The following is a 22,443-nucleotide window of genomic DNA, read 5'->3' as shown; positions in this document are numbered from 1 at the left end:
TTGACTCATACTGCCCAGCTCTCACTGTTGCCCTGCCCTGCAAACCCCTGCCCCACTCTGGTACCCAGACCCTTGCCCTGCCCCTCCCTGACTGCTATTCCTGCTTATACCAATGTAACTCAATATTGTCTACCCTGATTGGCAGTTGCTCTCCAGTATTTCAGACAGACATTCCCAACATGCTGGGTTTTGGACCAGGGACTTTCTGTATGCAAACTAGATGCTCTACCACTGAGCTATTGTTTCTTCAGCTTCCCACCATACAAATAGACTGGAGTATTCTGGGAGCAGAGGCTGTTGTTGGAATGTATGTCAAAGTGGAGGGGAAGCCACATGGGACATGAGAAATCTTGGCTAATGATAGTTGAGGATTTTGAGAGACCTTGACCTGACTCTAAAGATGTCACAGCAGTGATTAATACAGAGTGGGCACTGGTGTTGAATGGCCCATGGTGTGCAAAGGCATCTATAATACGAACAGTACTCTTTTCCCTCTGGAAATTAAAGCTATAGTTTCAAGTGAATTTCCTTGAATTTCTGCTTCCTAAAGAAGGGCTTGTCTCAGAAAGTATGGGCTGTCCTGTGAGTGCAGCTGAAGTTTGAGCTGCTAAATGACTAGCATTTTAAAATATCAAGCTGCTTATTAAAGAGCCTAAGTGTGGAGATTTAGAAGCTTAGCTATAAGCTTTTGTTTTGAAAAGCTTTGCAGTGGCATTATTGTGCAGTGGGAAGGAGGATGGACCACTGCTGAAGTCATTAAAAAATTGTGGTTGTTTGGAATTAACCTCTCAGGTTTATAGAAGCAAAGCTAGGGAAAGTATAGGACAATAATCTCTCTCTTGTGCTTGACCACATTGGTAAAATTTTTAGTGGAAACAGGCATTGCTAGGTACTGAAATGACAATGGGGCAGAAGCCCATGACACAACTGTGCATAATATTTACATATGCTAATATATGTAAACAGAGAGAGAGAGAGAGAGAGATGGCCCTGGATAATTAAGATGGTAGTGGGTATCTGAGGTCTCACCAGCAGTGCACTTTGCAGTGTACTTAGCTATAAGTAAGGATGGACAAATCTGTCAATTTGATTATTTTTATCAAACATCTGTACCTGATTTATGGTAGAGTTCTCCTTCAGCTTGGCAGTGTGACAAAGCAGAAGGCCATGGTTTCTCTAGGTGAGAGGACTCTCCATGAAGTAGTTTGACAGAGACCATATAGGCAACCAATCTACAAAATAAACTCCCCCCCCCCCTTTGCACCAAACCTCCCAGAACATCTTGTGGGTGCTTAGAATGCAACTTGGCAGCATCAAAGGATAGACAAGCTCTTTAAATGTGAAGTGGTTGGTTGGTTGGTTGGAAGTTGTTTTGAATTGTCTTGGACAAGAAGAAGTAGCTAACAAGTTTAATAGACTAATCATCATCATCTGAAAATCCCCAAATCTACTCTGGAGAAACTTCAGCAGAGTGTGGGAGACAACAGTGTTCTGTTGTGCAAGAAATCCTTGCGTTGATGGAACCTTAGCCTTAGCACTGCATTGAGTACAACTCATAATGACAGGAAGAGAAGACTTGTGGATACAGGTTTTGCCCAGATAGTCTCCAGCCTTTAGTGCAGTTATATGAGATTTTTCCACTTGATCATTTTTGTGTGGCTCAGACAGTGCAGTGAGTGATTTACTGGGAAGGAAGGAGCAGTTGGGAGTTTCGTGTTACTATTTTTAGTAAAATGCCTGAAAAGGGAAACGAGAGGGAGATCGGGACAGACACAAACATAGACGCTTTTGAGCATCTCTACTTATGGGACTAGCATTTACACCATTGAAATGGCATGGCAAAATGTTCCATAGCTGCAAGCCCATTTAAAAGGAGCCTTTCCCCACAGTAGGTGTGATTTTCTCATGCCTAAAATTATTCTGCTTCAATATCAGCCTTGTAATGCTTAGAAAATCTCACCCCTTAAAAACAGATGTTCAGGTGATTCGTTACATAGCCACATTATATGAGTATTTGTCCTCCTTTGCTCTCAGTCCTACTCTTGACAGGAAAAAATGCATTCTGGGGAGGCTGCACCCTACTCTATGTAACCCATTTCCTCCCAGGGCAAAACTGCACTCATTACATTGGTACTTTGTGTGTATAGAGATGCCAATATAATTTTATTTTTTGTAATAGCAACAGTGGGGGGCCCTGCTTTGGATTGGAGCCATGACATGGGGGAGGGGGATTGGATGCTTTCTCCTCATGCCCCACGGGACCTGACACCAGAGTTTCCCCCCCACCATTTGCTATTAGCTATGTTTGTACTTTTTTTTTTTAAGTGCACAAGTTTCTACCTCTGTCTGATAGGAATAGCAGGGAGTTGATCTGGTTAGAATCGCATAATTCCCAGTGAATGTTTTTTACAAAAGTAAAATGATGTTGGGAGATCCCGACACTTGTTATAGTGCCATGTTTACACAGTTCCCTTTTGCAAACAGGCAGCTTCTACTTGTATAGTGAATTCACATATTTTGTTGTGCTCATCACATAGTTCATCTACAAACCCCTCTCTTTGTTTAATTAGGTGAGGCAACAGTGAAGAAAAAACCAGCTCCCAAGACTTCACCCAAAGCAGGTATTGATTGGAACATTACTATTAATACAGACAAGAGAACAGTAAACAGATGCAGAAAAATTACCATGCAACACACTTTAAACAAACTTGTTAGTTGTACCCATTTGAGTTTGATGGCTTGACAGTTCAGGACAACATTTCTCAGTTACCTGTCTTCTTTTGTAGGTCTATCAGGTGTGTGTTTGTATCAGTGTAATACAATATGTTGTTTTAAGGCTTAGACACACAGCATTTTCAAGAGACTGCAGTTTTGTCAAACAGGAAGTCTTAAACTCCCTCTCATTAAACCTCCCCAAGTTAAAAGTAAAAACCAAGTATAACTGAATAAAGTGACTTTAGTTCAAAGACTAACCAAAATCTTATCCCAAATCAGATTCCCCCCCCCCAATGCTGATGGATAGATTTCTGCCCCATACATGCCCTTACTCACACTAAACCAGACCTGGAGAATTCATAACCCATCAAGTCAAATGCTGTTCATCAACTATAAATTAGGGCTAATGATTCGTGCTTAATGAGTGTTTTTGCAGTGTCAGGCAGCTAAAAAAAGCAAGAGGTTTAATGGACTTCTGGTGGCCTACAAAAAATGCCTGGTTAGCTGCATTGAATTTGGGACTAGAGATGGGTGAGCTGTCCCATAGCTCCCTCAGTTTAACTCAGAAATTATCTGAGATCTTCCTCCCCATAGGTCTGGGAAAAAATCATGCACATCCTTTTTAGCCTGCATCATCTGTAGAGGGAGATTTGAGTGGCTACATAAACTGAAACAAAGAGAGGAAGTCCAACCCCCTTCATGAAGGACACTTTAAGCAAAAGTGCCCTCTATGGCACCCTTGTATTTTTATTTTGTTTTTTTTACCATAGGAAGCTATCTTTATATGCAGGACTTATGTACACTTCCCTTTCTTCCATGCTTTCCAGGCAGAGTCTAATGCTTTAAAGCTCTGTGTTCAAGTGCTCTCTTTTTTCTTCTTTCTTTTTTGCTTCCAAGCTTTTCCCATTCAAATCAGCTCTTTTAAAGCTGAATCCATGGGAAACTCTAATTTCTGGTTGATGCACTTTAGCTTTAAAGAGCATGTTTTCATGGGGAAAGGGGGAAAAAAAGAAGAGCACTTGGACACAGAGCTTTAAAGTGTGGACCTGTGCCTGGAAAGAGCAGGGTAATAGGTAAGTGTGGATAAGCCCAGTAATACCATTAGTCTGTCTAGCTCAGTGCTACCTACACTGACAGGCTCTCCAGGGTTTCAGGAAAGGTTCTCTCCCAGCCCTAACCTGGAGATGGCAAGCATTGATCCTGGAACAGTTGCTCTACCACTGAGCTGCAGCTCTTCCTCATTTGTCAGCCAGTCTTATCTCTAGAGACCCCTATAGGGCATCTTCAAGACTGAGCTGAACTTGCTGCCTTGTTACCCTGTAATCCTGGTAGAGCTGTTGGTGTGCTTTACCTCAGCCAGGAGACTGGGCTCCTTTTTGCTGGGTTCTTTTCACAGGTGAAGCTTTGAAAAATTGGTTAGATAAATTACCCACCTGGATGCATTGACATGATAATTTTAAAAAGTCTCTCCGTCAGCCCAAGAAGCAGCCCTGCATCAGTGAAAAATGCAGGAAAGCAGAGCTACATAGGTGCTAGGCACACTTTTAATGCCTTAGTTGTTATTTTAATTAGCAAGGGAATATGGAATAGCTTCCTAAACTCAGAGCCGAAAACTTGCTCCAGTGAGAACCCTACCTCTAAATAAATCCTCCCTTTTCGCCAGCTCTTCCCCCCCAGATTGTTCAGTTCCCAGAAGACCAAAAAGTTCGGGCTGGTGAATCGGTGGAGCTGTTGTGCAAAGTTGCAGGAACTCTGCCCTTAACCTGTACCTGGATGAAATTTCGGAAGCAGGTAACACTATCTTTGTTGCTGTTCTTTTGTTCATAGGTTGCATGATAGAAGGTGGTATCTGAAAATAATGTTTGCATATAAGGAGTATTCATGTTAACCCAGAATCATATGTTGCACACGCAGCCAAATGTCAGATATTTTCCTACAAAGCAACTTGCATCTACATCAGCTGGAGCAAGAAGCTTTTTATCCTATGAAATATCCTAGTAATGATAACTCTGTGGCACATTTGTCCATGCTGAATATTACTGAAAAGTGCTAACTATATGTGGTGGTAAAACAGACACCATGGCAAATGTGTAGGTTCAATAATGACTTGCTGTTTCCTTGAAAGTAAGGGCTAAGCTACACACAGTGCTAAATGCATCAGTTAAGGTAGTGATTCTTTTTTAAATGGTCAATGGTAGGTGCTCCCCCTCCCTGCCCCCCTCCACAGAAAGATTAGGGCCATCGTTTGCTAAGAGGGGAGATTGAACCTCCCCTGCCCTGTAGTTGCAGTCCCAGCAAAAACATTCTCCTCCCATGCTGCTATTAGTTCAGGAAGAAAGTTACTACAATGGGAACTTCTTTCCTGGAACAGCAAGCAGGTTTTGTGTGTCTGATTTTGTTGGGACTACAGCTACCAAGGAGAGTGGGTTGGTTAAATCCCCTCTCCCAGCACAATACAGTCCTGATCACACACTATGCGTGCTATTTAATATTTCATAAGCATTCATGAAATTACAAGTGATGCATTTAGCAAAGTAATTGGTCATGGGTGGCGTTTGCCTCCATGAGGCAAACATAGTAGTAATAGTATGTTATCATATGCAAATAAATAAGTAAGTAAGTAAATAAATAAATAAATAAACAAATACTACAGATCTTCCCCTCCCTACACTGCTCTTGAGAGCTCCCCCAGATATGCTTTTTTGTCCCATCTCGGCTTGTGTGGAGGCAGCCAAATATAGTATTCAGATCTTGGCTTACTGATAACTGTTGCTTTGCCTCAGGGTGCTGACTGAAAAGCCAGGGATATGATTAGACTCGTTATTATTTCACTTTTAGGATCAGAAAGAGATGGCTGCTGCACTCTGAGGTTTTCTTGTCATTAACCTCTCTCACTCTTACATTTTTGTAGTTTCATTGGTCTCTGTTTTTCTTATGAATTCTATTATTTTCAACAAATACATCTTCATTTCCTTCTTCTGCCCCATTCCTTAGTACCATTTTGGAATCTAGAAAAAAAATCCCTTGTAAAATTGCCTTGGAGGGGTTATACATTATTATTTTTAGATCAGTGTTAATCCAGTTCCCCCACATGCTTGTGCCATTTGAGTGGAAGGGCAAGTGCTTGGATATTAGCTACACTTTCGTGCCACTGCATAACTTGTGTTCTATGGGAAATGGTCATATACTTTTATTTTTTGACTTTGTGGAGATCACACCCAAACTGAGTTCAGTTAGAGGTAGGAATAATACAAATGGTTTCTGGACAGCTTTTGTGGGTCTGTTTCCTTTATTTTTACCCCATTTTACAGTCATGTATTGTCTCCCTAAGAAGCTCAAAAGTAAAAAGAGAGAGAGAGAGAGACTCTGCCTTCAGGCTTAACAAACTAAACAAAGCACACAAGGGAAGGGGAATGGAAGAAAAGGTAGAAGAGAGAGATCAGTTCATCAAGGCCAGAATGATGTGGCATGCTGTATCAAGTTTGAGCCAGGCTGGTGTTTCTGCTTGGACAGTGGTTGGTGGCTTTTGTTCCCTTTGGCTGACGGATGGAGCCAAAGTGTCCTTTTCGCTTGTTTCTGCAGTCCCAGGGCAACAGACAGCTGGAGCTGAGTGTTCTTTCTGGCAGGGACATTTTATGATGATGATTTACTTGCTTCTCATTTATTAGCTTTTAAAATCTGTTTTATGAATGCAGTTTTAAAATTTTGTTTCTTAGCCACCTTGAGTAGTTCGGTTATCAACTAGAAAGGCAGGGTATAAATATTCACAATCGAGAAATAGCTCTAAGTCCCTTCTATAAAAGAGGATGGCCATTTGTCCTACTTTACGGAGAGCAGTCCTCTATTTGAATAGCTGTCTGGTCCAATGCCAATTTAAAGGTTTTTTAAAAACCCCAACAGTGATAAGAAGGAACCTTGAAATTGCGCATAACAGCATGTGGACAACAGATTATGCAGGAACAGAGGTTTTTGCTGAGCCTCTTTTGGCCATTTTGGCTCATGTCCATAGCTGGCTCATGTCCACAGCTGACCACCGAGCTGACAGTATGATCAGGAAGCTGCTTTGCCAGCAGCTCCTGGCAAAGGTATTTCTGAATTTGCATACATATGCATATGCAAATATGAACATCTCTGCCATCTTTTGTTTTAATTTTTGTTGAAGCATTGCCTCTCTTTTTGGTAATGCATAAGTGGCCAGCCTAGTGCCAATTCCTGGGCAGCAATAAACCAAGATGCCTGCTGCTTGGGGATATTTCATGTTGAGAGCTAGGACTCCAGTGGCATACAGTTGTACCAATCTATCATTTCTGGTATAGACTATGTAACCATATTGCTTCTGTTAGGCTTGATACCCCAACAATCTGTTCTGTTAAGTGGAATGATCACCATGTTGAATTCCTGGCTCACTCAATACCTTTTCAAGATTTTCTAAGTTTTGCTGATCTTACCAGATGTAGCTAAATTCCATAGATGACTGTGTCCATATTACAATCTCATGGACCGAGGGAATCCATTGGTGACAAGTTCATCACACACAAAAATTATTATATAGATTGTAAAATTTCTTGATAACAAGTCCAAGAATGGTGTGTGATTCACATGTTTACATTTCTTCTGTTACACAGAACTAAAGGAGTCTGTGCTTCACGTTAAGGTTTGCTGAACACTAGTTTTAAAAAATGTGATAAAGACAAAACAAAGCCTGTTGAGAACTGAAATCCTCCCGAGATCTTGTGAATTTATTACTACTCCTACAGGATCAGCTACAGGAAGTAGCTTTTGCAGTCTTTTGCCAGAATAGACTTTGTTACTAAGACCTTCATGATTTTTTTGTTGTCTCAAAATGTACAGCAGGACATGCCAAACTAAATAGCCTTGATTTTTAATGAAACTCTGGATGAGCTGGAGCAACTCTTATCTAACAGGAAGTGAAGGGGAGGACACTGATGCTACTATATATTCTCATATTTAGAACAGACTGTGCTGCTTTTTTTTAAAAAAAGTATCTAACCTCTTGCTTGCCCTTATTGACTAAACTTCATGAAAATCAAGTTCTAAGTATTCTTGACATTTTTTACCATGATTCTCATCTTAGCTTCATAAAATTGTAGAGTTGGAAGGGATCCTGAGGGTCATCTAGTCCAACCCCCTGCTATGCAGGGATCTCAACTAAAACATCCATGACAGACAGCTATACAATCTCTATTTAAACACCTCCAATGAAAGAGAGTTAACCACCTTCCAAGGGAGATAATTCCATTGTAGAACAGCTCTTACTGTCAGAAAGTTCTTCCTGGTGTTTAGTTGGACTCTGTTCTTTTTAACTTGAATCCATTGGTTCAGGTGTTAGCCTCCAGAGCAGAAGAAACCAAACTTGCTCTGTCTTCCATGTGATAGCCCTTTAGAGATTTGAAGAAATTCATGGCCAGTCTTGCTGTTTGTTAGTTATACCGTTTGCTCCATAAGACGCACCTGAACATAAGACACCTAGTTTTTAGAGGAGGAAAGGGGGAAAGCCCCATTTTTTGAGGATCAGCTCAAAGTTGTACAGCTTCTTTTGCAAAGGGGTAAAAGCCTTGTTTTTTTGGGGGGGGGGATCAGCTCACAGTTGTGCAGCTTCTTTTGCAAAGGGGAAAGCCCTGTTTTTTTGAGGATGAGCTCAAAGTTGTGCAGCTTCTTTTGCAAAGAGGAAACGCCCCGTTTTTAGGGGTTCAACTCACAGTTCTGCAGCTTCTTTAGGAAAGGAAAGGGAGCCGTTTCTACAGTTTTCAGACAGATAATCTAATCAGCCAGTCACATGTTGCTGGGGAAACAGCCTCCTTCTGCAGAACATTCAACATTGGAGGCCTGGGCAAGGGGGCGGGGTAGAAAGGGAGCCTTATCTCCCGATCGCTTGCTGATCAGCTGTTCAGCGGCTTCCTTTCAACACCCCCTTCTCTCTTTGTAAAAAAAAAAAAGCATGATCACCAGATCACTACACATTCGCGCCATAAGACGCACAGACATTTCCCCTTACTTTTTAGGAGGAAAAAAGTGTGTCTTATGAAGCGAAAAATATGGTAATTCATTTCTGTAAAATGGGTACAATGTTTTGAATGTATCTAGTTTGATGACTGAAATAACTATTTTACACAATAAAAGATTTTGCACAGTTTTATTACTTAAAACATACAGTATTATAGGCACTGCTTGACTGGTGATCTAAGCAACTAGAAAGGGGTCTAAGAGAGCAAACAGAAGGGTGATATCAAGGGATAAGACAGATTGGTGAGTCCTGCCAAACATATGTGTCCCACTTCTTTAGTGTTTGGCAATTCCTTAAATTGACTTTAAATTATATTTTCAAAATACCTGCCTTAACCTATCTCTTTAATTTGGCAGATCCAAGAGAGTGAACACATCAAAATTGAGAATGCTGAGAACAGCAGTAAGCTAACTATCTCCTCCACTAAGCAGGAACATTGTGGATGTTATACTTTAGTAGTAGAAAACAAACTGGGCAGCAGACAAGCCCAAGTTAACCTCACCATTGTAGGTAAGTAAACTGGATTATTATTTTTGTAGTTAATGTTGATAAGTGACCTGGGCCCCTCAAACTTGAATCAATGCAATTAATTATGGAGGCAAACAATGAATGATTATTTTCCATATTTTTGGAATCAGTTTATGCCCTAGTTTGTGTCCTTTTTTGGTTGGAGAACTGCATCACAGAATTCAGAGAAGTGTAAATATTATGAGATAGCTGTGTTTCAGTTTGCGCATTTCAAGAAATGTGAATTGGGCAGGTTTGTATTAAAATGTGAACTGAACAAAATTTATCCTCTATTCTCAATGGTGAAAATGAAATATTCTTCCTTCAATACTTTCTAAAGGTCACTTATAATTGAGTAATATAAATTGTAATCTTGATAATTAATGATTGATAGCACAAGGTCTGATATTTTAAAGACATTTGTATAGTTAAAGGCTCTGATTTTTACCTAATTCTTAACAGTCGAAAACCTGCTCCAGAAATGGTAATAAATGTGAGCTGTTTTAAGGATATATTTTCCATACCCACTAGGATCTAAATGCACATCACCTGGTTTTTTTTTACCTAAAAATTAGCAGTATGAGAGCTACATATAGGTATATTGGAAAGTCCTTCTGTTGGGGAAAGAGATTCATTTAGCATGCCAGGGAAAGTTCAAGCCTTCATTTAGAATCAGTAGACCAACTAACTGTTATATAAGAAGTAATAATACACTGTAAGCCCATATGAGTAAGTCACCTAAGCAGTCATCTTGAGAGAAGACCAGTTAACATAATCTCATAATATTAGGTGCTTCGCTTTCCAATGCACACCAAAGCTTTTGAAGTTCTAATCATATGTCTTATGGGAGGACTCGGGATATTACCAGTTCTTAATCTTATTACAGTGGTACCTCTGGTTAAGAACTTAATTCGTTCCGGAGATCCGTTCTTAACTTGAAAATGTTCTTATCCTGAAGCACCACTTTAGCCAATGGAGCCTCCCGCTGCCGCTGCACCGCCACAGCACAATTTCTGTTCTTATCCTGAAGCAAAGTTCTTAACCTGAAGCATTATTTCTGGGTTAGCGGAGTTCTTAACCGGAAGCGTATGTAACCTGAGGTACCACTTCTGTGGTAACAAACACAGGTGGGTTAAATAGCCTCGAATTAACTTTTATCTCTGTGCCTGCATAGATTAAGATATGTTAACCAAATCCTCACCAGTGCTACAGCTAACATATGTATGTCTTTCAACTGACATTAAAAAACCTAATTTGCCCCTTTGAACAGACCAATAGATATAATTGCATAGCTAAAAAAAACCAGTTCTGCCTAATAGATTTGACCTGATGATAGATACTGGAACCAGAAAAAGAAAGATACCAGTGATAAAGGCTGGCCACCACGCTATTAATTGTTATCTAATTATCTATAGTTTTTAAAGTGTTACTGGTGGTTTTGAAGGCCTTAACTGATACATGTATGGCCAAATCATATTTAGGGTCTTAATGTATTTTACTCATAAGTGCTACTTCCCTCCTCCCCCATACACACCACAGCCTTACACAGAACCCAGAAGGCAATTAGCATATACAGTCCCAAAAATATAAGCTTCTATATAAAAAGATGAAGTCTATAGCACTCATTGTTGTGCAGAAGAGCTTATGGGCACAATCTGCTCCTGGTTGTGGGAAAAAGCAGACCCTCTAAATTTTAGAAGCAACAGCACAAGCAGCACGATCACTGTGGTGTATTGAAATGACACACAGAAGCTCTCATGGAGAATTAAAAGTGGAAGTTCATTGAAGTCAGTATATTGGGAGAAACTGTTGTTTTATGAGGGGAAAGTTCTTTTCACTGAAGAACTTGATAGCTATGTAAAGATGGATCCTAAGTGCTTTAAAAAGAGAGAGAGAGTTGCCCTTTCCCCCTTCCCATGTTTATGCTAAAGATAGAATTCATCAACATCTATACAGAATAATGCCTTTAAATTACAGCCCATTTCCCCCCTTGGAAATATAAGCTGCATGTTACTTTTTTTCTAATGAAAGCAGAGCAGTTTACAGACACACACACACATGCCCTGAGAGCGGTAACATAGAGTTCAGTTATGGCCTTTTATGGTTTCATTTTTCTCCCACAGATGAATCTCAAGTGCAGTCTTTGCCAGCAATGTCGGCATGGACATCATCCAGCAGGCTTTAGCAGTATATTAAATACCTTCTCTGGCTAAACAGCCTAGCCCATGGAAAGGAATTAATTGTTGCTTTATGTCTGTTCTTCATCTGGCAGGCAAATATCACAATAGCTAATAATAGTGTGGAATGGTAATAGGATAACTCAAATTAAAGTAGCCAAGGACTACCTTGAGCGTGGTGCTTCCTTTCTGAAGCAAAACTTACCTCCTGATACAGAGTCCCCAAGTGGAAGACACCCAGTCAGCAACCATGGCAGTTGGGACTTGGGAAGCTGTAAGCCAAAGAAGCAATAGCTTCTAAGTTAGAAAGTGAAGATATAGGAAAGAAGTCCCACTAGCTGTATTATTAAATAACTTGTATGTCTCTTATCTCCCAAACCGTACCAGAGGATACCTGTAATAAGCATTTTATTTTATCTGAGCCAGTGTAAGCATGCAAGGAAGCATTCAGTACAGCACTCATGAGACTTGCACATATATGCTTTGAAAGTGCCCTCTGATCCAATGTTCCCTGCTCATGTGAAACTGGTACATCAGAGAGAGAGAGAGAGAGTTCACACCTAGTCTTTTCAATAATAATAATAATAATAATAATAATAATAATAATAATTTATTATTTATACCCCACCCATCTGGCTGGGTTTCCCCAGCCACTCTGGGCGGCTTCCAACCAAATATTAAAAACACAATACAGCATCAAACATAAAAAACTTCTCTAAACAGGGCCGCCTTCAGATGTCTTTTAAAAGTAAGATAGTTGCTTATTGCCTTGACATCTGCTTGGAGGGTGTTCCACAGGGCAGGCGCCACTACCAAGAAGGCCCTCTGCCTGATTCCCTGTAACCTCACTTCTCACAGCGAGGGAACCACCAGAAAGCCCTCGGCGCTGGACCTCAATGGGGTGGAGACGCTCCTTCATGTATACAGGACCAAGGCCGTTTTGGGCTTTAAACACCAAGTTCCATGTGATATACAAGACTACAGTGAAAGACCTGTGTATGTATACACTCCACCTCACATCTGCCTCACAGTTCTATAAAGAAAAGCACTAAATTTTTATCATCTGCATCTGGATAATTTTACTTGGTGCTGAGGCTTTGTGCTCTATATTAAAGAGAGGTAACAATGTGCATATTGACAGTACAAGACTACTTAAATATAGCTTTTAATTCAAAAGTTGATTTTGGATCTTAGTCCTACATATCTAATCAGTTCATACCGAAGAATAAGTAAACATCCGTTCTCTTTCAGCAGAAGGCAGAGATCCACTGGTTGTTTCAAGTCTGTTAGTACTCAACTGCAATACAAATTAGTCACAATAATAGTGGCCATAATACATCCATTTGCTTGCAGTGTTTCCAGATGTAATGATTTGTCTCTGTACTTGAAGTTGTTATGAAATGTGATTGCAGGAATAGTTAGTGGGACATACATTATTTTTGGTCAAAAGTACAATGCCCTCTCTCAGCTGCTTTTTAGATTGTCAAGAGGGAGCCAGGTTCCCACACACAAGTCTCTGCTGAATGCCTACACTTTGGCCTACAGTCAGTAAGACTGATGTTGCCCTCCCTGCTCAGATGCTGAGAAAGAGACTTTAAAAGACTGCATGTTGAAAATTAAAAGTTGGACCATAAGGTTCTAAGCAAACACGAAATTATCCATGAGATCAAATATGTATCAGGTTTTATCCAAAACAAAATTTTTATTGTTGTTACTATTAAAATTAAATTATATCTACATAAACAACATTTACTTAAATCAAAAACCTACCCCAAAATAGGTTTTTGTAAAATATTTAGAGTTTCTTGTTACAAAATCAAATAAACAAATACCACTTTTGATTGCACATGTTCAGTCTCTGGACTCAGCTACATTCAGGCAATTATATTGTTATAACTGTGTTACAAACATGCAACACCAGATAGTGCCGTAGAGTTTAAGCCTTCATCAATTTGATTTTCCATTATGAGCTTAAGAATATGTTTTCCTATAATGCTTTTTTTAACGTGTCTAGGTCCAGCCTCTGTCTACCTTTTACTTAACAATAACATAATTTGGCTGTTTTGACATCAGTCTGCACCAGCTGTATTTGGAGCCAGTTCCACTGATGTCATAAGAGCACAATAGCCAGAGTGCTGGATCAAACAAATGGGCCATCAAGTCTAACATTCTGCTTCCCACAGTGGCACAAGCAGGTTATAAAACCCACAAGCAGGTTATAAAGTCAATAGCCCTGCATTGTTGTTGCTCCCAACAGCTGGTGTTACATAAGAATATAGAATTATAGAGTTGGAACGGATCCCAAGGGTCAACTAGTCCAACCCCCTGCTATGCATTTAGTTAAAACATCCATGACAGACAGATGGCCATCCAACCTCTGCTTAAAATCTTACAAGGATTATAAGGAAATCATATTACAGTATAAGGAAATCATTGTATAAAATATGGATGAAATATAAAGGGATCCTAGAACCCAAAACACCTTGGTGGACCTCACCCTTAGAAATCATGACCATAAAGAGAAAGAATATGAACAACAACTTGGCAGCATATAAGGTATTACCTGAAGAGGAAAATAATAAACTTAAATTGAAAAAATATAAGGAAGTTAAAAAATATTTGAATGATTGGCTGCAGTACTTTCAAATTAATCAGAGATTGGCAAAAGATAAACAAAAAGGATTTGAGAAAGAAATTTCAAGATTGGATGAGTACTTAATCCAATCTAAAAGTAAACACATTTCCAAACTATATGATTTGCTCCTAGAATGGGAGGTAAAGGAGGAGCAAGTGAAGACAGTGATGCTAAAGTGGGCCCAGGATTTAGGGGGAAATATTATGATGAGCCAATGGGAAGTGCGCACGTGCAAAATAGGGAAATTTCATATTGCCGAATTAACAGGGAGGATAAGAGGAGATACGGTACAAAAAGTGATAAGGAGTGGGCTATCTTTAAGGAATACATCAAAAGCTATGTGGAAAAAGTAGAACCTTTGACAGATATTGAGTGAATCCAGAAAAGGATTAGAATTAAAGGACAGTAAAGTTAAGATAGAAGAAGAGATTAAAGAAATAACGAAATGCGTTTAAGCCAATTGGAAAAATAAAGTAGCATAACAAGAATGGCTGTAAGTCAAGTCACTTGGTGGGTGTTCGTGTGGGGTAGGTGTGTAGGTGTGTTGGTATGTATAATATAGGTAGGTATAATATAGAGTAATGTAGCTATGTTTTATGTTACGAAAATAAGGTATTGTGTTGTGTATATGTACTGTGTAAATGTAAATGTATGTGTAATATATGTTAATAAAATATTTTAATAAGTTTTTTTTAAAAAAAAATCTCACAAGGAAGGAGAGTCCACCTCTATTCAGTTCTGTTTTGTGATACAGTGGTACCTCTAGATGCGAATGGGATCCGTTCCGGAGCCCCGTTCGCATCATGAGCAGTCCACAACCTGCAGCACCGCTTCTGCGCACATGTGGGTTGCAATTTGGTGCGTCTGCGCATGTGCGTGATGTCATTTGACGCGTCTGCACATGCATGAACCGCTGAACCCGGAAGTAACCCATTCCGGTACTTCCGGGTTTGGCACATTCGTAACCCGCAACAAACACAACACGAGGTATGACTGTATACTGCTTCTGAACTTGGGCATTGCCATCACTAGTAGACATTGATAAACCTCTAACACATGTTTTAATCATCCTATATTGGCTTGGCCTGCTTGTTGCTATCCGCTGAGCTGAGTAGCTGCTGCATTTTCTTTCTTTTCTTTTAAGCATAATTACCTTTGCTAGTAAAGCTGTAATGCTCTGGTGATGTTCAAAAAACTGATGTGTTTATAGCATGCAGCCAGCAGCAGCTAGCTTCTACACAGCCATTTCAACCCATAACAATGCAGTTACAAGTCCAATTAAAAAGAATAACTGTAGCTATTGGCTCAAGAGACTGTGCAACGGAGCCATTACTTAGTAAATATGTTTAGGATTGTCGTGTTCAGCACTAGTGAAATAGAGGCTTTCCCACAAATATGCAAACATCTTTTTCTGTTTTTGGAAAAAACTTGATTAGTTGTTGTTTTTCCAAAAAGGAAGTTTGGCATCATGATAGGTTGCCCTTCTGTCTCTGGGTGATCATTACTGCTCACATACTTGACTAATGGATATGTCCTAATCTTAAATTATTTTTCCTGTGTTTGCCTCATTACTTTCCAGTGCGCATCTGTCTACTACTTCAGTGTTCAGTTTTTATCCCCCTTCAGAGTTACTGTCTATATTCTCTCCTTTTACCTTTCCTCACTGTTTTTACCTTGTATTTCAACTTTATAATTATTGTTGTCCCTTTGGTTCAGTCATAAATGGTTTATTTCATTGAACTCAATGGACTGTGTGGCAAGCAGTAGATTCTGATCCTTATTTTTTTAAGATCAGTTCTGAGAAAAGATTTTTCTGAGGCAGATAACATCCATATGTAATGTTAGAATTAGTTTAGAATCCACCAACTCAGTGCCCTCAAGATGTGCTAATTGGGGCTGATGGGAGATGTATGAAGTTGAACAAGACAATCTATAAGTGAATTGTTCTAGAGTATTCCCATTAAACTTACTAAATGCGTTCCAGTGTAGGTGAGTTGTGAATTACAATAATCATCAAAGACTATTGTTCCAAGACCTTAGGTGTCTGAGTACCTGGACTCCTAAAAACTTAATACTGGCATTTTTTCAGCTCCATTGTACAATGTTGGCTCCTGATCTTGGGGCGAGACCTTTGTATAGCAGCAACAACTCTGTTTAGCTAACGTATTCATTGTTGACTGTATGGTCTGCTGTGGGGAAAAGCCTTTGCCTAGCAATCTTAAATCTCTGCACCTAGAAGTTGGCACTGGCTAGACTAGAAAAGCCAGACTTAAAGCAACATAGTGCGGCACAATCTCTTTATGCGGTGTATATATTAATGTAGCATGCTAGCCCTATAGCAGTAAGAGTTCTGTAACCAGGAAGACAAACACTTCCTGCTCTTGCTGCCTTCTAAACCAGGGGTGACCAACAAGAAATGCCAGGTAGCAAATAGTGCTGTTGGATCCATGGTTCACATTAGTGATAGGTGAAGGATTAGGCTAACAAGGCTATAATTTTCAGGTCCAGCTATAAATTCTTAACCCATACCCTGGTGTTTGTTGCACTATATGATGGCTGCAAGATGTGTACAAAGCAGGGGTGGGGAAGCGGCGGTCCTCCAGATTGTTGGTAGGGGAGCATGCCTCCCATGTTGACTGAGGCTTGTGGGAATCAGAGTTCAACAACATTTGGAGGGCCACAGCTTTCCCATCTCTCACATAGAGCCCGTGAAGCACAGACTGCTCTCTTGAGGGTAATCAGGAATTCTCAGAGTGGAGTCAGTGCCTGTCTGTAAGAGAGAGAAATAGGAGAATGTCTTTGTTGGTGTATAACACATTTTTATGTGTTTTCATCCCCTTATCTGTAGATAAACCTGATCCTCCAGCAGGAACACCTTGTGCTTCAGACATAAGGAGTTCTTCCCTCACCCTCTCATGGTATGGTTCTTCATACGATGGTGGAAGCGCAGTGCAGTCCTACACTGTGGAAATCTGGAATACAGTGGAGAAGAAATGGACAGATCTCACTACATGCCGCAGCACTTCTTACAACGTCCAGGACCTGCTGGCTGACAGGGAGTACAAATTCAGGGTGCGAGCTGCTAACGTGTATGGGATAAGTGAGCCAAGTCATGAATCTGAGCTAGTAAAAGTGGGAGACAAGCAAGAAGGTAAGTTTGTTGTCACTTGAAGTTTATGTTTAATTATGATTGTATATGCCATTTGGTTTTTACTTTGGCAGCTTTTATGTGTAGATCACCTTTTTTTTCTTAATCTGGGGACTGGATGCCAGACTGGATAGTACACACAATAAAACTGAGTGTTTATGCTCTTGCATCTCTCCATGGTCCAGTTGGTTAGAAGATCTGGGTGGCTTTATAAAACGTAGGATTCAGAGAATTGAAAAAGTGAGTGTGCATGTATATGTATGAGAATATTTCATAATCAGCTTCGGTGTCTTGGAAAGACTGTTTACCAAAAAGAGGAAAAAAGTTTGCAAGCCAGATTTGCCAGTTCTTGTGCTAGTGGAAGCCAGTGCAACGAGTCCTTTTAGTATAATAGGACTTCCCCTCCCTCCTCCTCCACATCCCCTCTCCAAATCTGCTTGGTAGGGTCAGGGAAACCCTCAGAACAGCACACAGGGTGGAAAGGGGGAGGAAAAGGGAGATAGTTCCATCTGGCAAGCAGAAATGCTTAGCACAACATTGAATTCCACCCTTTGTCTTGGAGTTATGTATTCTAATTGAATCCCAGTTTCTGACAACCTACTGTTGCTGTAGTAGTGTAGTAAAGAAGAGTTGGTGAACCATGAACTATGACCTGGAAATTCCTGGTTCAGATCCTAGCTCAGCCACAAGCTCCCCATGTAGCTTGGGGCGGGGCGGGGGGGCATAGTGACTAAGCCAGGCATGTTTCTCTTGTGAGGCTGTTTTGTAATTCTGGTGCCCTTTTATCCTTCCAACAATCATGTAAAGGTAGGTCAGAATTATTATCTCCTGTTGCAGATGGGGCTCTAAGACTGACTGTCCACACATTAAAAAACATTGTCTCTGGTGCCCAGAAGCTTGTGGTACAATAAAATGATAGCATTTAAGGTGCCAGAAACCACAGCAAAGAATCAACTACAACAGGCTAACATGGCTGCCCATCTAGAGGCAATGTGACACTGTACCCTCAAAATAAATTTGAAGCACATTCTTTCCCTCAAAGAATTATGGGCGCTTTGGTTTGTTAAGAGTTTCTGGGAAATGTAACTCTATGAGGGGTTAACTGCAGTGACCAGAATTATTTGAGGGAAAGAAAGGGTATCGTGTGCGTGCTATGAGTTGTTTTATACAGACCTCATGCTTCCCTTTATAATAACAAATGTAGATTAACACTAGTAGGGCTACCTCTTCCTTCAACTATGTCCTACAATCCATTTTAACAGGTCTTCCTATTCACTCCTGCTTTTCTGGAGGTTCTTGCTCTTGCCTTCCTGAGCACAGATTGCTGGACTAGTTAAAAAAGGAGGGGAAATGAACCACAAGTCTCTCTTCCACTTCACCCCTCCTTCACACGCCTCCATTATGTGAGGAAGAAAGCATGGTGCTGCTATGGATGCCAGATTGTGGGGAGGGGAAGTCCTTTCCTCATACAGAAAGACCCTGAAGGCGACAAAATTACTATATGTATTATTTTGCCCTTATGTTTTCCATTCCTAAAGACAACCTCTCTAAAAGAGAGGCCAAATATAGCACAAGTCATATCCCAGAGGTCCACATGTTCCAAGAGTGGAATTAAAGGGGGTCTTGTGAATTTCTTGCTACTGATGTATAGGGTTTTTCCTAAGAGCCATGTATGGCATTGGAAGGTTCAGCTTCAGTTTTAAAAAGAGATATAGTTGAGAGTTAGGTGACGGCCCTTCCCCCTTTTTCTTGCATTCAGTCCATGAAGAATGGATTATGTGTTCCAATTCCCTCTTCCTGTTTTTAAGTATGTTCTATATATAGTACTTTGTAGGTTTAATTTACTTTGGCCTAACCACAAAGAGTTCATAATATTATTATAGAGTAAAATAATAGAATAAAATAACAATGCAATCATTGAGAGCTGTATGATATTATTAACGTCAGCTCCTAAGCACATAGGATTTATCCAGCTTCTGTTCGTTGAGGATTTCAATGGAGGGACATCACACTGATCATCAGAATTCTCCTCTCTTACATGCACTCAATATAAGTAGATATTTTCCCTCAAAGAGAAAATGAAGCAGAAGATTCGGAAAGTGGCAGTACCCATTTCCCTGTGCTGTGATGGCACCTCTCTTTCACTGGAGGAAGAATGTCCATTTAAGCCTCCCTAATTCTGTATTTTGCAGTGGCACATATATATGAAAGGAAACACAGTTATAATAAATTTAAATAAACTAAAGGAGCAGAACATGATTCAACAATGGGCCTTGGAAGTTGCCCATGCATTCCAGTTGCTGATGTCATCACTGTAGCCTTGTCAAGAGACAAGGAACTCACATACAGAATTCAACTTTTAAAGATGGTATGAGAAGGCATCCTTTATAGACATATACATTTGTATTTGGTTATAGGTCCCAAAGAAGAAGAAGAAGCTGAAGGATCTGATGATGGTAAGAAATTGCTCTTTCACCATACTGCGTTTGCAGTGCATGGGCCTCTTTTTAATCAGATGTCTTTTTCCCCTGCCAACTTCTAGAAGAGAAGGAAACAGAATTTGACTATCGGACAGTGACTATCAATACAGAACAAAAAGTTTCAGACTCCTACAATGTTGAAGAAAGACTGGGATCGTAAGTGTAGCAATATGCATTTTCTTCTAAGCATGTTTTCTTGATAGTTAACTTCCATCAAAATCAGTTTGGCTGTGCTTCAGAGAAAATTTGTTTAGGATGGGAGTGTTAATGTGAAACATACCATGATTTCTTTCTGAGAAATGTATCACGTAGGGCATAGCTTGTCCATGCCCCCACCCCAGAAATACCATTTGGCTATTCTAAACCCCACCCCACCCCAGTTTTTTTTTCTGGTTCCACCACTGGTGGTTCCTTCTATAGTCTAACCTTGTGAATGAGTTTCTTCCTTTCCTTCATGGTTCCTAAATGGTTTCAAAAATGCCTGTGGTGAAGAGAAGACTCAAGGCTTACAAATATATAAAACCAATTTAATTTGTGTCTGACTGAACAGCACTGTGCAGTTTTTATGGTTTCGTTGTAACTACTAGAGATTATGAGATTCAGCCTTTTGCCTTGCCTTTAGGAGAGAATCCTTGCTGCTAGTGGTTATAATCCCCAAAATATATGAGCTATGATGATACTGCTCAGTGAAGGACAGTTGTAAATCACTGAAAATTGCCTCCTTCCAAGACCATTCCATTTGCAGAAGTGCAGTTTTGGATCTAACCCATTAAAATAAAACACACTGTAAGACAAAACTAGCCTACTTCCCTATACACATGTGAAATGGAACAGCCATAGTTAGTGCGCCAAATGAAGGAGCTTCAGAGCTGGGATACAATACTTGTGAAGGTTTTGTCCAGTATATCAGTCCTCTTAACCTGATACAGAGCAGAACCTCAGTTGACTTTCTAAGAGCATAGGTAGGTCCATACAAGAGAAGGTGGTCTCTAAAAGTAATGAGATCCCAGGTGTATCTCATTTAGCACCTTATAAACTAGGTGCAGGAAACCTTTGGCCCGCCCTATGTTGCTGAAGTACAGTTCCCTTCAGCTGCAGCAAACATTACCAACAGCCCAGGGGGGGGGGAGTTATAGTCCAGCAACATATGGGGGGGAGGTTTTATGGAGGGGGAAATGTTCCCCACATCTGTTATAATGCTTTCTCCAGACCTACCCCAAGGCAAGTAAATAAATAAAATAGATTTCTCACAGAATCAAACCAACATATGAATTAGAATTAGTTTTGCTAATGTGGGGAGGGACCATTGCTCAGTGGGAGACCACATGCTTTGCTTGCTGAATGTCCCAGATTCAGTCCCTAGTGTTTCAGTTAGAATGAGCAGGGAGCAGGTGATTGGAAAGATCTTTGCCTGAGACCTAGTGAGCTGCTGCAAGAGTAGATAAGACAGAGCTGCAGAGTTACTGGTACAGAGTCTCAGTGGTGACTCATGTCCATTGGGGCTAGTGGGACAGAAGGCAGGGAGCCCAAACATGGAGTCAGAGCCAAAGAAAGGTGGAGCCAACTATTTCTACTTTTGTCTGCAACATTCTCCCCACTAAGTTTTACAAGGGTAGCACTAACAAGCAGTGCCACTCCCTGGACTGGTTGTAAAAAATAAAAAAATAAAAAGCAGGCAGGCAGGCAGGTGGAGGCTGGCTGAGGGCAGACTGAGTTTAGTGGGGCAGTGCACCATTTGTCCCAATGGACTAGCCACCACTGCTTTGTATAAGGCAGCTTCCTATGTTCCAGTGTGGTGTAGTGGTTAAGAGCAGTAGACTCGTAATCTGGGGAACCGGGTTCGTGTCTCCACTCCTCCACATGCAGCTGCTGGGTGACCTTGGGCTAGTCACACTTCTTTGAAGTCTCTCAGCCCCACTCACCTCACAGAGTGTTTGTTGTGGGGGGGAAAGGAGAATGTTAGCCGCTTTGAGACTCCTTCGGGTAGTGAAAAGCGGGATATCAAATCCAAACTCTTCTTCTTCTTCCTCTGTATTGCACCATACACCCTAAAATATGTGTTTGTGACTCGGGGCATTTGGTCTAAAACACAGCAAGTCCTATCTTCTGAGTTCAAGATCACATTAATCATTCCAGGACATCAAAAAAGCATGTTCTAATGTTTTCAGCCTGTGTTGTGTGCTGACCCCCAGACACTGAAATAGCTTAATGTGGATTCCTCTGTATTTTGCAGGGGAAAATTTGGACAAGTCTTCAGACTTGTTGAGAAGAAAACTGGAAAAGTTTGGGCAGGAAAGTTTTTTAAAGCATATTCAGCTAAGGATAAAGAAAACATAAGGCAAGAAATCAGCATTATGAACTGTTTGCACCATCCAAAACTCGTTCAATGTGTAGATGCCTTCGAAGAGAAAGCAAACATTGTCATGGTCTTGGAACTGTGAGTATAAATTAGACTATTGTTACTTTCCCATAACAATGTTATTTTTTAAAATCTAACAAATGCCTTCTAGTTCTCTTAACATATCTGCAAGTTCTTCTTCCTTTGTTCTTCACAGTTTTCTCATTAGTCAGATATTGCATTCTTCACTGATATACCCTTTAAAAATCAGATAAACTTGAATTTGCTAAGAACTACCACTAGGAATACTTATGTCTTGTAATTTGCCAAAGTATGGCTGTATATCAGTGGTGATCACTGTGGTAAGAAGATGGCATGAGTTAATTCCCGCTGGAACCATCCCCCTCAACAACCAGGA

General features: G+C 40.4%; 1 protein-coding gene across 8 annotated transcripts in view; it reads left to right on the top strand.

Moving 5' to 3' along the window:
- The window catches only part of MYLK (myosin light chain kinase), a 177,226-nt gene that overhangs the window by 136,811 nt on the left and 17,972 nt on the right, over positions 1–22,443 (top strand). For 7 of the 8 annotated variants that reach the window (XM_033162817.1, XM_033162828.1, XM_033162838.1 and 4 more), the window contains 7 exons: positions 2,571–2,621; positions 4,379–4,506; positions 9,097–9,250; positions 16,908–17,210; positions 19,625–19,663; positions 19,750–19,843; positions 21,921–22,124. In XM_033162817.1, the coding sequence (XP_033018708.1) occupies positions 2,571–2,621; positions 4,379–4,506; positions 9,097–9,250; positions 16,908–17,210; positions 19,625–19,663; positions 19,750–19,843; positions 21,921–22,124 (973 nt within the window). The remainder of the gene's footprint in view (positions 1–2,570; positions 2,622–4,378; positions 4,507–9,096; positions 9,251–16,907; positions 17,211–19,624; positions 19,664–19,749; positions 19,844–21,920; positions 22,125–22,443) is intronic. The other variant, XM_033162807.1, reaches the window with a different exon arrangement.

Source organism: Lacerta agilis, chromosome 1 (assembly GCF_009819535.1).
Source record: "Lacerta agilis isolate rLacAgi1 chromosome 1, rLacAgi1.pri, whole genome shotgun sequence".
Taxonomy (NCBI): Eukaryota; Metazoa; Chordata; class Lepidosauria; order Squamata; family Lacertidae; genus Lacerta; species Lacerta agilis.
The sequence above is the reverse complement of the archived record's forward strand: the minus strand, read 5'-3'. Positions and strand labels throughout refer to the sequence as shown.